This window comes from Sphaerodactylus townsendi, linkage group LG02, assembly GCF_021028975.2.
Source record: "Sphaerodactylus townsendi isolate TG3544 linkage group LG02, MPM_Stown_v2.3, whole genome shotgun sequence".
NCBI classification, from domain to species: Eukaryota; Metazoa; Chordata; class Lepidosauria; order Squamata; family Sphaerodactylidae; genus Sphaerodactylus; species Sphaerodactylus townsendi.
Window position 1 is genome coordinate 45,969,429 of NC_059426.1, and position 15,000 is coordinate 45,984,428.

At 40.9% G+C, this 15,000-nt stretch overlaps 1 protein-coding gene across 1 annotated transcript in view; it reads left to right on the forward strand.

Moving 5' to 3' along the window:
- GTDC1 (glycosyltransferase like domain containing 1) overlaps window positions 1–15,000 on the forward strand; it is a 250,026-nt gene that overhangs the window by 232,675 nt on the left and 2,351 nt on the right. Inside the window, 2 exon segments of the mRNA XM_048485685.1 lie at window positions 3,710–3,780; window positions 4,489–4,580. Coding sequence (XP_048341642.1) covers window positions 3,710–3,780; window positions 4,489–4,580 — 163 coding nt within the window.

Sequence of the window (15,000 nt, forward strand, 5' to 3'; positions counted from 1 at the left end):
CCATTTTATTTACTCTCCTCTGGTGTCACTTATAATTGTAACTTTTTATTTTTTTTAATAATGAGAGTTTTTTTTCCTCTGTGCATCACACAAAAAAGTGCTGTCGATAATTAGCAGTCTTCTGTTATTACCAGACTCAGGTGTCACAACTGTGTCTCATCCTCATTACAGTAAAAAATTTCACCTATCAGATTCATTATTGCTAGATAATGCAACTGAGAGACTTAGCAGGCCCTCCAGAAAAGTAATTCAGCCAAGCAAAATTATCAGCTAATTATATTTAGAATCAGAAGCCCAACAACTATTTGCAGATAAATTGTATGAATTGAAGGGAACAGATCTGAATATTAAGATTCATAGATTTAGCAGATGATTTGTTAATTGGAATATAAAGGTCGTTCAACAGTATATTCAGGAGAATGTTGTTTCATTAGGACTATTCAGAAATCAAAATGGGGGACAAGTATGTGATTGCAGCCCAATTTAAATCTATCTTTCGCATGGTAGGAATAGGGAAAAGTTATGCTGTTTCTAGGTTGTCATCAAGAACCATGGAGCAGTGTGAAGGGCTTGTGTATATGTGCATTTAAATTATTTTCCACAATCCATAGTAGGCCTATTTGTGAATCTTTGGATGTGGAACTCCTATGCAAGCAAGGTTGTTGAATATAGAGATTTTTAGTTTCCCTGAATTGAATCCTTATACATGTGTGCAGGCATAAGGGAAGAGCAGGGTAAGAATCTGTTTTATGAAACTTGTCTCTATGGGTGCATTGCCCTTTGCTGGATTAGGCTGATACAGGGAAGAGATGTTGTCATTACATTGTACACTGCCACTCATAATCTGTTCCTTCAAACTTTTCTGAGCCAACTGTTTAGTGTATTGACGAAGGCATTCATGGTCAGGATCAACTGGTTGTTGTGGGTTGTCCAGGCTGTGTGGCCATGGCTTGGTAGTTTTTGCTCCTAATGTTTTGCCCGCATCTATAGCTGGCATTATCAGAGACATGTCACAGCCCAGAAAACGCACAACAGCCAGCCAATTGTTTATGTTTCCATAAATATGAAGAGTCATTTTCAAATACAACGGTTAATTCCAGATCCTGAAGTCTGACTGTCAAATCATGTATATATTGAATTCTGATCGTAGTAATTTGTCAGATAGAGTCCTTGGGAAAGAAGTCTTGCGTATATTAAAGATGATTTTCACTGTAATTTGGTATTCTGTTTCAGAGAAGGGAATGCATTGAGACATACTTAGTGTTATAGAACAATGATACAAAGTATCACAGGCAGCCCAATCCAGATGGGGCACTGAACACTTAAAGCCAATGTATTTGCCCCTTTGCAAGTGAAAGAGGCACCCCCACTGGCGGAGGGGGCCGAGGTGCCAGTAACTGACTGCCCCTCATCTCTGTGGCAGCAAAACCCAGAAGTCTGGGTCTCTGTGTACCTTGGTATGGGAGTGTATGTAATTGGGCAGGGGTTTTTCTGGGGGTGGAGCTGACCTTAGTTGGCTTTTACTTGCATTCCAGGCTGCAAACGCTTTTGTCCTATGGGGTGATTTGGGCAGCTGGAGGGATTTAAACTTTCCCTCCTTTCTGTGCTGACTGAAGCTTCCCCTCCCCCCTCCCTCCAAGTCTGGATTGCACTATTAAAGTTTCACAATCCCTTTTGGGCAACACAAGAAATATTATAATTCTCTTCCTTCTGACATATACAATAATAATGAATAAAAAGAAATACATCAATCCCAGTGCTTTAGGATGTTGGGTGTGCTCTCGCCCCCTGCAGGTGCAGTTCTTACATATGGCTCCTATTCCATAAGCTGCCCTGTTTTCCCTTTCCCTGCTTATTAACATGGGTACATTTCAGCACTGGGGGGCCATTTGGGGAAAATGGGAGGTCAATATAGGGCTCCAGTAATCTCAATTCATTCTTTACCCTCACGTTGTGCAAATTACTTTTGATCCAGAGCTCAAGCAGACTAAATTGGGCTCACGGTGTTAGACAATCTAAGCTTTAAAACTGTTGTGATGTACATATTACAGGGTTTTATTTTTAAGGACAGCTTAAATTATTGTCAGGGGAAACTTTAAAAAAAATGTTTTAAAATCCTGGAAACAAAAGGCACAATATATTGTTGCTTTGCAGTTGTAAATTAACAAGGTGAAATGTTACTACTGACTCTGGACACTATAAATGGGGAGAAGGTGGTGAAGTTACAGGGTGGGGGGACGCCACTTCAGCTTGGTGGGTGCCATTCAAAGAGTCTCACATATTAAACAGTAGTCTTAAAAAGTGGTTTTAGCTTCACTGCCCAAATTTCTGACCGACAAATTTTTAGTTTTGTCTTTAAAGTTTATTGCATGTCAGAACCATAGCGTGTGTGTGTGTGTGTGTGTGTGTGTGTGTGGTGAACATATAAATGATCCTAATGTGATAAAAACATGGAAGTATTAACAAAATACTCAATTTAGCAAGGCGGCTTTGTAATTGTTCGAGAAACTTTTTGACTGTTGGATGCCTCTGAAAGTGGGCTATGATTCATAAATCACAGCTCAAGGAAGCTGACTCAGTAAATCACTTCCCTTTAAAAATCAATTGACCCCACCGAGTACTTGGGCAACCTGTTAAAAGTGAAGGCTGGGTTGTAATCTGTAATTTAAAATATATAGTCATACTGCTAAGTGGATTCATTCTATTGTGCATTTTCAGACTTTCCTAGGCAGCATTCGCAGAGAGGGGCTGAATTTCTGTATGTAAAGATAACAACTGTGACTAAGCACTGCACGGCCACTCAGCTCTTCCTAGCAGTCTTTTCCCTCCGTTTCTGGTTCGTAGAAAGTTCCACATGTGTGTACACCCACACACGGAGAACTTTCAGACCACTTTTTAAAATCTGAAAAGTCTTCTATATGTAAAAAATTTTGGAGAGTCCAGCACAAGAGCTCCAGGTCAACCCTATCCTCAGAACCTCAACTGTGCTTTCATTTGTGGAATTTTCCCTCACAGGATCACAACTAGTGGTTACAGTCCACTCTTCACCCTTATTGCCTTCTCCTTCCTTCATTAACTCTTTCAGCCAAATTTTTAAATGTGAGCTCTGTAGCACAGGGATTTCTTTCCTTGCATTATGTAAAGCTTTATGCATATAGAAGCTGTTCCAGAAATGATACTGATGCTAATAAGAATGAAAAAAGTATTACCACCAGTATTACTTCTACTACTACTAATGATAATAATAATAAAGTATCATTGTTCTGAAAATATCTTATAGCTGTATAAAGTGGCTGCAGGTCTGCGGCGACTGCTCTGTAATGCCTATCCGTTTGATAACATTTTGAAAGAGGGTATTGTGGGAAATGAGTATCGTGGGGTCTTTGCTTCTCTCCAGTTGCTGTGAAGAAAAGCACGCCACGCTTTGCCATGTCTGCTGATTATAAAAACGTGTTGAGCAGTATTTAAAAAAATACAGAGCTGTGCTTTGATTTATTCAGTGAACAAAACATATGCTCCCTGTTCTGTTCTATGTAATTCATGTGATCAATAAAATTATCTTTAAAAAGAGCAACTTTGGCATTTAGGGAGATTACAGTGAAGCATAGTGGATAAGATGTTGCAGCCAACTTCTGTGCTTTTGGCCACAAGTAAATTTTGGGGCTCCATAATGTAAGCTATGCTATGCTATGGATTTTCTCCTTTTTAGGATAGAAGCTGTATATTGTGGCTGTTATCCGCTCTGTCCCAAGGCTTTGGTCTATCCAGAAATATTTCCAGGTACTTTTTCACCACCTAAACATTTTTTCTGTTGATGTTTTAATTCATGTTTAACTTTAACATACAAAGTTTGAGAATAAACTTAAGCAAGAGCAATTGTTTATTTGGCAAGCTACCATGTTAGCGCTGAGGAATTTTTTAAATGTGTTTTAATACATTAGACGAAGTTTATATTTACCATCTGTTCTTTCAAGATAACACAAAAGCAAGTTTTGAAATAGCATTCTTCATTGTTAGCATACACGGTCTATAATGATAGATTTTTATTTAAAAGGTCGCTGTTGGCTGCCATAGCTTGCAGATTTTTTTAATGATATACGGAGAGAAAAATTGGGGCCTGAAAAATCATACCAAATTATTTAAACAATTTAATTCTTAATAATATGCAACCCCTGCTACAAGATGCACACTAATGTAGTACCAGTCCTTTGAAAAATCTCATCACTAAATGTATCACATATGCATTGTGTTACATTAGAATAATGTATTTTAATCACCCAAAGGAGATGTCTAAACAGCACAACTACACAGTCTTATTTAGCATTAAACATCCTTGTGAGCTGAGGTAACCTTATAAAATCATGCTTAAATAATGTAAAACACAAGGCGGCACAGAGCAATATGCATTTTTAATTAGTAAAGTGACTAATATCGAGTGTGTGCTTTGAGGTTTTTGTTTCATTAAAAATGTATCTGTTTTTCCCGCAGCTGAATATCTGTATTCTACACCTGAACAGCTTTTTAAAAGGCTTCAGAATTTCTGCAAGAGACCAGATATTGTAAGGAAACATCTCTATAAGGTATTTATTCAGAATAAGTATTGCATGATATTTTGTTATATTGGAGGCTACAGACAAAAATCCTCCTTCCCCCTCCCCCCAAAAGAGGAAACCAGAAAACATTTAATTAACATCCTAATGTTTAAAGGAAACATGCTAGGGAGGGATATCAGTTGTTAGACTAACAAGGATTAATTACACTAGATGCCAGTTGTATTAACCTAGGGTCTTATGAAATACGTGTACTTAATGCATGCTGCATGCTTTTTTAAAATTTATTGTTTTCTAAAATGACTGTCCTCCATGTTTGGACTCAAGAGGCTTATAAAAATGAACCTGGATTAATTTAATTCATTAGTTTAAAATGAAAGTAAAAGGAAGATCCTACAGTTATACTAATGAGGATAAGACTAGCTTCCTATCCTAATGTGATACTATTGGTCATCTCATTCAAGTGGCTTTCCAGGTAACTATCCTCCTATTGCTTTTCTTCTCTGTCTGTAATGAATGTGTAGATAATTTGGGAGACTATTTAACTCATTACACCATCAGCTTTGAAAGCTGTAGGATTTTTAGGATGTATATATATAGTTCTGTGCATTTGAGCATGTTTTGGTTAGGTACCTGACTCTAGAGAGCCATTCTGTGCCCAAAACTAGATTACATTAATCCTGGATACTACTGCCAAATAAAGCAGTTTTATGTTTCCTGTATTTCTCTTTATCTTTAACATCTCCTAACATAATATATTCTCAGTTCCCAGAAGTGGTAGTAAACACAGTAAAATTAGGGGTGGAAAAACTTGCAGTGTGATGTCATGTTAGAATTTAAGAGCAGCCATGTTGGGCCAGACTAGTGATACCACATCCTGTTTCACTCATTGCCCCCAGAAGGGAGCCTAAGCCCATTTGCTGCTGTTGTGTCCTACCACCAGTATTCAGGGTGTTTCTGTGTTCAGATTCCACTGAGTCCTTGTGACTAATAGCCATTGATGAGCTTATCGCCAGTAAATTAATCTAATTCTCTTTTGAAGCCAACTAAACTGCTGGCCATCCTGGTATCCTGAGGCAGCGAATTCCACAAGTTAATTAAGTGAAGAAATGCTCCCTGTTTGTATTTCTTGAACCTACTATAAGTTCTAATATTATGAAGGAGGGAGAAAAAGTTATCTCTACCCAAGTGCTCTGCCCCATACATATTTATAAACCTCTTTCATGTTTCCTCCACCCATTCATTTTTCTCTAAGCTAAAAATCCTCCAACTCCTTAGCTTTTCTCTGTAGGGAAGCCTTCCCTGGGAAGGCACTATAACCTCTTTTTAGCTACCCTTGGCTGCATCTTTTCCATTATTACAATATCCTAACACAAATGTGTGTGTCTGTATGTGTGTGTATATATGTGTGTGTGTGTGTGTGTGTGTGTGCCAGAGGTGGGATCCAACCGGATCAACCTCCAGTTCACCCTTCCCCCATGTGCCCCCCCTGCCCATTTACCTGGCTGCTGCACCCCTGGCCCCCTTTCCGATGTTGGACAAGGGGGAGGCAAGGAAAGGTGGTGACTTTGGGGGGCTGGCTATGGTGTGGCCTTCAGGGGAGGGCTGGGAGGGCTGCTGGAACGCCAGCAGGGCAGGCCACCCCAGCAGGCTGCACCATGCACACAGCCCCATCTGCGGCTAGCCAGGCCTCCCATAGGGGGCTGGCCCACTGCCAATCGGGCCTCATGCCCCTGGGCTGGCAGTGCAGCCTGCTGGAGTGGCAGGACCTGCTGGCACTCCAGCAGGCTTCCCAGCTCTTCCCCAAGGCCATGCACCATGGCACCACCCCAGGGTGGCCACTGATTGGGCCACATGCCTCTGGGCCAGCGGCCCGATCTGCCGCCACCCTGGCGTGGTCTGGTGGGATTCAGCCAGTTAGATACTGATTCAGCAGCACCAGTGCAAACTGGCTGAATCCCACCTCTAGTGTGTGCATTACTTTATGGTGAACATTTTTTTCCACTCACCCAGTTTGAGGAAGATATTTTTGACGCTCTTCACAATTTACTGTAGTTCGCACCATCCTGAATAACTGAGTACAATCTGTAAATGTACTTCAATCTTAAATAGAGTTACATCATTCTCAACCAACAGACTTGAAGAAGGTTATAATTCTGCTTAGAATTGCATTATTGGTGACTTCACTTCTTATCCTCAGTTTGTGAACATATTAAACAGCACTGGTCCCAATATACTATTCACTTGCTTCCAGTTAATACTATTATCTGTTTCCTATAATTTAGCCAAGTTTTAATTCAAGAAGACCCATAATTTTATGCCTTACATGGAAAGCTTTGTTGAAGAACTTTGTCAAAAGTTCTTTGGAACTCCCAAGCATATAGGCTTGGATCCAAACCAGTGCAAGAATTTCCACCCATAAAGTGCAACTTCCTTTCCTTGAGAGAGAGAGACTCTCCAGAAACAGGATGTGGAGGCATTTTCGGCAAGGGGTGGAGGAGGAAAAATCACACTTTGTGAGTGGAAATTCTTGCACCTAGGAAACATTAGGCTGGGTCCAAGTCATAATGTCTAGTTGATCAGCCTTGTATATGTGTCTCTTAAAGCATCCTCAAAGAACTCTGAAAGTTGATGAGACAGAACTTCCATTTACAGAAACCATGCTGATTCTTCCTCAGTAGGACATATTCTTTGAGTTTCAGATTCTCTGTTTAATAACAGTTTCTTTCCATCAATATACTTGGAAAAGACATCTCGCTAACTGGCCAATAATTTTCTGGATCTCTTATGGATCTCTTTTAAAAAATTGGTGTTGTATGTGCATATATAATGTAAGGAGTGGAGGAGGAGTGGGAGTGAGCAGTGAGTGAGTGGAGGAGGTGAGTGGAGGAGGAGGAGTGAGTAGTAGGTGAAATGAGTGTCACAGTGAGTGAGTGAGTGAGTGAGTGAGTGAGTGAGTGAGTGAGTGTGTGTGTGTGTGTGTGTGTGTGTATATATATATATATAGTTGCGTATTTTTATTACTAGATCAACTTCTGATAATTTTTGCTTCTAATATTTAAAAAAATTCTTATTGTCTAATATTTTTAGCAATATGTCTTCATATTTTTCTTTTCACCCACCTTATTGTCATTTTATATTTGTTTTTTCAGTCTGTGTTCCTTCTTGTTGACTAAGTATTGGCAAGACTTATATGCTGCCTTTTCTAGCCTCTTTATTTTATATTACAGGATATTCCTGGGCGAGTTTGAAGAAGAAGGGAAATTGAGCTGTGTGTTATAATGTCTACTTCTGGGGTTAGAATAGTATATATTTTGTATGAATTAAAATACATGAGCATATATGCTGTGACAGTTTGATCTTCTCTGGTGAATAGATTTTCCAGGCTTCAAATGATGTTTTACCCTTTTATTTTGTGGTCCATCATTTGTAGTGGTAGTTAGAATTTCTTACTATTTCTGTCCAATGAGAGACTTTAAAGTCAGAACAAAAGCAAAAGCCATATGATACCAAAGTGACACAGGATTGGTCCAAATAAAAGGGGTTATATAGCTGCTGTTCTTTTAATTTGGACAACATAGCTACCCACAGTCTTTGAAAATCTGTGCAGTCAGGTTGGACCCATTCCAATTTCCAAACATCAGTTGTGCTATAACCTTGAGGTTTCCCTGCTCTAACGTGTTCAGTCTAGATTTGCCTCTGAAGGTTGCTTTCAGGTGGCTACTGTTGAAAAATGTGGCAGCCGCCCCCTTTACTGGTACTGAGGCGAGTGAGAACCAATATTACAGTGGCTCTTCATGGTGTGCATTGGATCTTGAGAGTCCTTGGGCATAATTCAATGTGCAGACTCTGTTGTCTAAAAAGTCAGGGTCCTATGAACCACAAAGATTCCCTTTTCTGCTATGCCCTACTCTAGTCCTTAATATAGCCCTAGTTAATAGTACCATTTGAACACAATAAGCAGGAGTACAAGTGATGTTCCTCCTTTCTGTAAAACATAACCCAAATAACTCCTTTGTTAATTGCACTTGTCAATTCATTTCAGCAGGGCTTAGGTAGACCAATTTCCTTTCTTTTTTAATTAAATCTTTATTTATTTAACAATTTATTTAACATAGGCTCCAAAATATAAAGACAAAACAACTTTAAACAAATCCATAAAATAGAAGACTTCCAACTTTTCTTACAGAAAGCATATATGTTTTACCCTTACTGTAGATTTACTTCGAAAAGATAATAAAAAAAGAGAGAAAGAAGTAGAATTTCATATACTTGTGGTATTTTTACTCATAATTTATATTTTTTTCTCTCTAATCTTCCTTGTCAGATCTTATACCCTAAAGTTATTGTTTTTGAATTGGGCAGACCAATTTTCATAATGGATTGTGTCCTACGTAAGGAAACACATGATGATCTCATCCTAAGCTGCTGGCATCAAGTAATTGGGTAGATAATACTAGTGGTAACATTCTCAGTAAACAGTCCTAACAATATAACTGGCAACATGCTCCGATGTAATATCACATGTTTCATGTTCCTTCCTTCCCTCAGATATATTTCTGCCTTCTTCCCTCAGCTGTATTTTCTTCCCTTTCCCTTTCAGCACATATGTGCAAATGGACAAAATAATTTAGTTCTATACATCTTTGATTTTTATCTGTGACCTAAAAATGGACGTTTACATAAGGACAGACCAAACGAGAATGTTGCTTCTGCAGGAAATGGTTAAACTTCAAGACAAAAAGAGAGAGAGAGAGACAACCAAAAATGCAATTTAACACCCAATTTCAAGCTCATTATCTTTCATTGTCTATTAACTTGGCAATGGTTCAGAAGGTAGCTCATAATAGTTTAAAATGCTGACTGAACACTTCCAGTGTTCAGTGTTCCTTCTTGAGTCAATACTATTGCATAGCTGTATGCAGAGTCTTCAGAGAGAAAAACAATCCTTAATTTTTTACCTTGACATTCATTCATTCTTCATGTTCAGTTAAATAGTTTGGTTTCACATGGATCACCTGCCTCATGGCTGGGGACCTGCATTCCTTTCACATAAGAACTACTGGGGAAGAAAAGAAGGCCGCACTGGTAGGTAGGAGAAAAAAAGAGGAAGAAGGTGCAAGGGATCTAAAAGGTCAAAAAGAGATCTAAAAGGTCAAATAAACTGCTCTCCTTGGCACCTTGTTCTTTTTTTTTTCCTCCTTGCTTTTTAAAGACCTAGCAAATGAAAGAACAACTATTGATATTAAAGAGCGAGATTTTGGAAACACGGTGCCAGAAGAAGAAATGCATGTTGTAGAAGCCCCAGTGTAAAATGCTTCATTTGCTTCAATTGTTTCCAGTGGAGAACGGACTCCTTGCTGAATTATTTATTGGTAGAGTTACCACCAAAGACATGGAACAGTTTATCACATCACTTTGGGCAGCCCATTAATATCTCCCGCCAAGTGCATGTTTTAATTGCTCATACTATAGCAGCAAGGCATTGCTCTGAATGGAGGAAAAAAATAAGTACTGTAAATTATGGTGGGGTGGTCAAATTTAAACGTTGATTCAGACCTAGATTTAGGTAAGAAACATACTCCATGAACTCTGTTAATGCTGAATAACACTGTGGTAAGTGAATAAATCTGTTCTTTTTGTTCTGTGCAAATTTGATGCATTTATCACACACCCAAACACACCCCAATACAGGACTCCATCTTCCTGGCATTCTTTAATATGATGATGACATTCAAGTCAGGAGTGGAACTGTGAAGATAAAGGTCTAAATGATGCAGGCTACTTTCTGAATGCATTTGTAAGCTTGTTTTAAATTTTAATACACTGCCTTTCAAACAGATACTCAGTGCGGCTTATAATCACCCCTATAAAATCATAGCAAGCAGCAATTTAAATCTACATATAATCAAACCAAGATAAAGATACAATGAAGGGAAACAGAAATAGGAGATGGATTGATTCTCAGTGGCTTCAGTTGGGTTCTGTGGGTCAAAGTACAGGCTATAATCCAGAACCGTTGCCAGTACTTCAGATGCTTCCAGCACTCTTAAAAACACTCCGTCTCCTTTCTGTCAAAACAACAACTTTTTCTGTCCATCACTCAGAATATAATTTCATTTTACTTTCAAGGAGGTCAATGTGACATGCATACTTTTCTCATCCTCTGTTTTATGCTCTCAGTACCCCCTGGGAAGTGGGTTACGCTGAGACACGGCTCAGGATACCCCATGCCCTTTTTTTGACTGAATGGGGATTTGAGCTCCAGGCTCCAAGCCCTCATCCTGCACTCTAACCACTTCGCCACACTTGTTCTTGTTGTCTGCTTTGTTGTTTCTTGATTATTTATTTTGGTTTTTTATCCCACCTCATTTCAAAGGCTTTGGGTATCTAATCAAATTTATAGAAGCATTAAAATGTTTGGTGAGTCTGACAAAACCTCAAACTCTACTGCCATTAGCAAGTTTAACCTATCATGCCCCTGCAAAAAGCTGAATTTTTAGAAAAGCCTTACCAACACTGGCTTATCCCTATTTATTTCCAGTCCACTCCATGAGGATCGAAGTTAACTCTATTCATACTGCAGATGCACTGACCCATAGTTTGCCTAACCCCTCTTGGCTTAAAAAGAATTACGTAAACCTCCCTGTGGTCTTATAGCTCATGAATTGTCCTCAAATAGCCAAACCCATTGCACAGTTCGCCCTTCTGATTTTGTGGCCATTCCCTAGGCCTAACTGAGTTACAAGTGTATCATGTAATGTTGGATAACATTTTTTCAGCATATATGGACAGGAGAGGATATGAAACTGAAAGGAATAATCCTGTGGACCACCTGCAGCCGAAGCATGATAGCTGCTCATTCTTTTTTGTTCTTTTCTGCTGTTTCATGTTATATGAATTCAGAGGTGTACCACCTAGCCTTGTAGAGCCCGCTCTCCAGATAAATTCAGGAACTACCTTCATCAGCCTTCTACCTCAGCATGGCCAATTGGCCATGCTGACAGAGGCTGATGGGAATTGTAGTTCCTGAACATCTGGAGAGCCGCAGGTTCCCTACCCCTGACCTAGCCCTATAGGGACGTAGGGTCTCCCATGTCCCCGGGCACGTGGCTTTCAGTCATGGGGGGCACCGGGTACCCCCCATGTGATGAAACGGCATGCGCCCATGCCATTTAGCCCCCCCAGCCTCTATGCAGGCCGGCTTTTGCCCTCCCCAGGCCCTGGGGACAGCAGGAGCTGGCCTGCATAGAGGCAGGGGCAGGGCTCAATACAAGCCCTGTGCCCGAGCTCCACCCCCGAGCACAGGGGCGCCCAGAGGAGGTGTTGCCCCCAGGCACCATTTCCCCTCGATATTCTTCTGTCTGAATTGCAAAATTTGTTATGCAATACAGTGGCATTCCATAAAGGTAATACAAGATTTGAAGAGAAAGGAAGAACATTTTTATTTTACATAGCGGGTGGGAAGGGAAATGCTGCTTAAAAGTAACCGGAATATAAAGCATAATTTTTGGGTGACTGTTTGTGTCTGTTGCTTCAAGCTTATTAATAATGTAATTTAAAACAGTCACATGCATTACCACATTAGTTTGTCAATTATATGCAGTGCCTGTGCCAAGATAGAAAGTTTGAGGCCAAAGGGAGACAGAATTATGCCTGCTACAAAAAGACAATCAACTTCAACAATAAGGCGCAAAAAAGCCTCTGTTGTGGGTAAGCTTTTGGTGCCTTATTCATTACAAAGCAGAATGTAGTACTGGGTTTTGATGTCTATCAGAACACAAAGCTCCAAGCATGTTCCTTAGAATTTTCCTTAGAAATTTGCAGTGGATGGAATTACCATGCGTTAGTGGCCCTATAAATATTTTAGTTTAGTTTACTGTGAGTAGTCTTAGTTAACTGTGAGTAGTTTAGTTAACTGTGAGTAGTCTAATTCATAAGATTGGAACTAACTCAGTAATTGTGACTCACCTTGTACATCCCTGTTGGCATGTAGCTGAGATAGCAAGGAAGAGAAGGCATTGCAAGTGAGGCATTTGCTACTTCCAGTCCAGAGAATAGAATGGAGGCAGCCATAGGACAGTTCTGACAATAGCAGTTGTCATCACTATCCTGTGGCAGCCTCTGTTCCATTGCCAGTTGATAATGCTGGCCAGGAAAACACCAGAATAACGTTGAGGGTGATTGTGCCACATTCCAATTCCTTATACGGCTAACTGGGGATCTAGAAGAATGGACTGTGTCGAGCCGGTTTGGTTGTGTGCAGTTGGATGATTGCCTTTAAGCAGGTCAGCTTTAAATTCTCCTGTGTGCTTCTTGTTCTAGCCCAGAGGGACCAGAATGAAAAGAGAAGGTTTGGCGGTGCATAAAGTACACTCAAAGGTGCAGTAGGATGAAATGCTGCCTTAGTGAGTAGCAGAACCTTCAATATAAAAGCAAGGGCATCAAACTTTCTATTACAGAACTATACTGGGAATACAAGCTTCCAGCATTCTTTGGGGAGGGAATTATAACTGGCTGATGAGTTAGAAATGTTCAAGAAAGGGCATCTGAGCACATAGGGAATAGGTAGAAGTTGAATCTATTGAGCCCATTGGAACATGGCAGGAAAGGGAGGAAGAAAGAAAACAGTTTTTAAAGGGATAATCATTTAATTTTACAAAAGGGACTTTAAAGCTAGATTGCATAAAGCACTAGTGACCTCTTTCTTGCTATTTAATTCAGCCAGTCTGCACTTAGCATATTTTTTTTTCACACCCTCAAAGGATGGCTGCATTGTCTGGCATTTCCTCGCTGGATGAGAGCACTTAGTCACGCAACAGAATATGCACTTAGGGGGTAAAACCTGCCCAGGTAGATTCAAATTTTAGCATGGACAGGTCACATTGATACAACTGTTCATCACAAAGACAAGAACAGGAGGTCATACAAGTAAGATATATCATTTTCTCTTCGTTTTCTCTTCATCAGGAGAGTTTGCACTGCTGTGTCTCTGACTGGCTGTCACTTCTCAGATACTTGTATTGCATTGCTAGTGACTCCTCTCTCTCCCTGGTCTTTTCAGGAATTCAAAGGCAAGGGCATTGTATACATGTACAGTGGAACAGAGTCGTGGCTTTTGGCCCTGCCTCTGGATATCTGGGCAGACAGCCAGACTTCTGTAACATGTTGCCTTTGGCATGTGCCAACAGGGCCTTCCTTTTTTACTTGAGAGTCCAGTTTACAATACTGAGTAAGAATGCAGGCTCACCTTCCATGTTGTTGGCATAATAGTGGTCCCTAGCATTGCCTGTTCTGGGCGCAAAGCAGCCACACTGCCTAGCCACAGTGGAGCCAGGATCATGAACCTTCCTGCCAGGTTTCCAGTATCATTTCCTGGATTGGGAGGGGCTGAAGTTTAAAGAGGATCAGATAAATAGTCCAGAAGGCAGGCAGTTGATGGGAGGGGGAATAAGGTAGAAGGGAGAGAAAAGCAAATGTTTTCTTTTTTAAAAGAACATGGAGAACTGTAAGAAAGTCACTGTTGGGGTGGGGGTGTTGAAATAGGAGGCTAGTGTTTCATAGGGCAAGACTGGGAAAAGGAAGATCACAGAAGCTGTTTCCACACAGTCCAATAGCAGCACCCTGGGGATGGTAAAAACACCGTCCCTGGGGTGCTGTCTGCACAGCAGGCTCTGCTGCATCACAGCAGCGCTGTGCTGCCACCCAAGCAGCGCGAAAACGCCGCTTTTGAACCTTGCTCGGGGAATGAGGCTTTTCAAAAGCGGTGTCTTTCACCCACTGCTGTGTGAATGGCAGCAGGTGAAAGGTGGCGTTTTCCCTGTGCCAGCCCCAAATGCCTCCTTACCTTTTCCTGGCTTTTGTTGCTCTGTGGAGGCCAGGGGACACACCTCCAGGCCTCTGTCCCTGCAGTCGTTGCTCTGGCCATGGGGGCGTGTCCCCTGGCCTCCACAGAGCTACGGAAGGCAGGAGGAAGTAAGAAGGCTTTTGGGGGACTGCGTGGCGTGTGGAGCCTGCTCTGTCAGCTGCGCAGCCAGCAGGGCCATTCCCGGGGCTTGCATCGGAATGAATCATGCTGATGCAGCCCCGCTGCTCTGACTGTGTGGAAACAGCCAGAATCATAGAGCTGGATGAAACTAAACAAGTGTAGCCATTTGGTCACCCTTTCTTCGCCCCCCCGCCCCCCGTTCTATAGACCCATGCTGACCTTCTTACAGACGATGCCTTTTTAAAAGGGCAGTGGTTTTTGATAGAATGAATACTCATCTAGTAATGAAATGGGTTTCCATAGTTTTACACCAGTGCCAGGACTGCACAGACAGTGAGCCATGGTAGGGTTGCTTTTAACGGGTGTTTGTACTGTAGACTAGTAATGAGGTATACAGAGTATCTATTGTGTGTTACTGAGCTATATTGTGTAATGAAATAAGAGCAGGACATCTGGCATTAT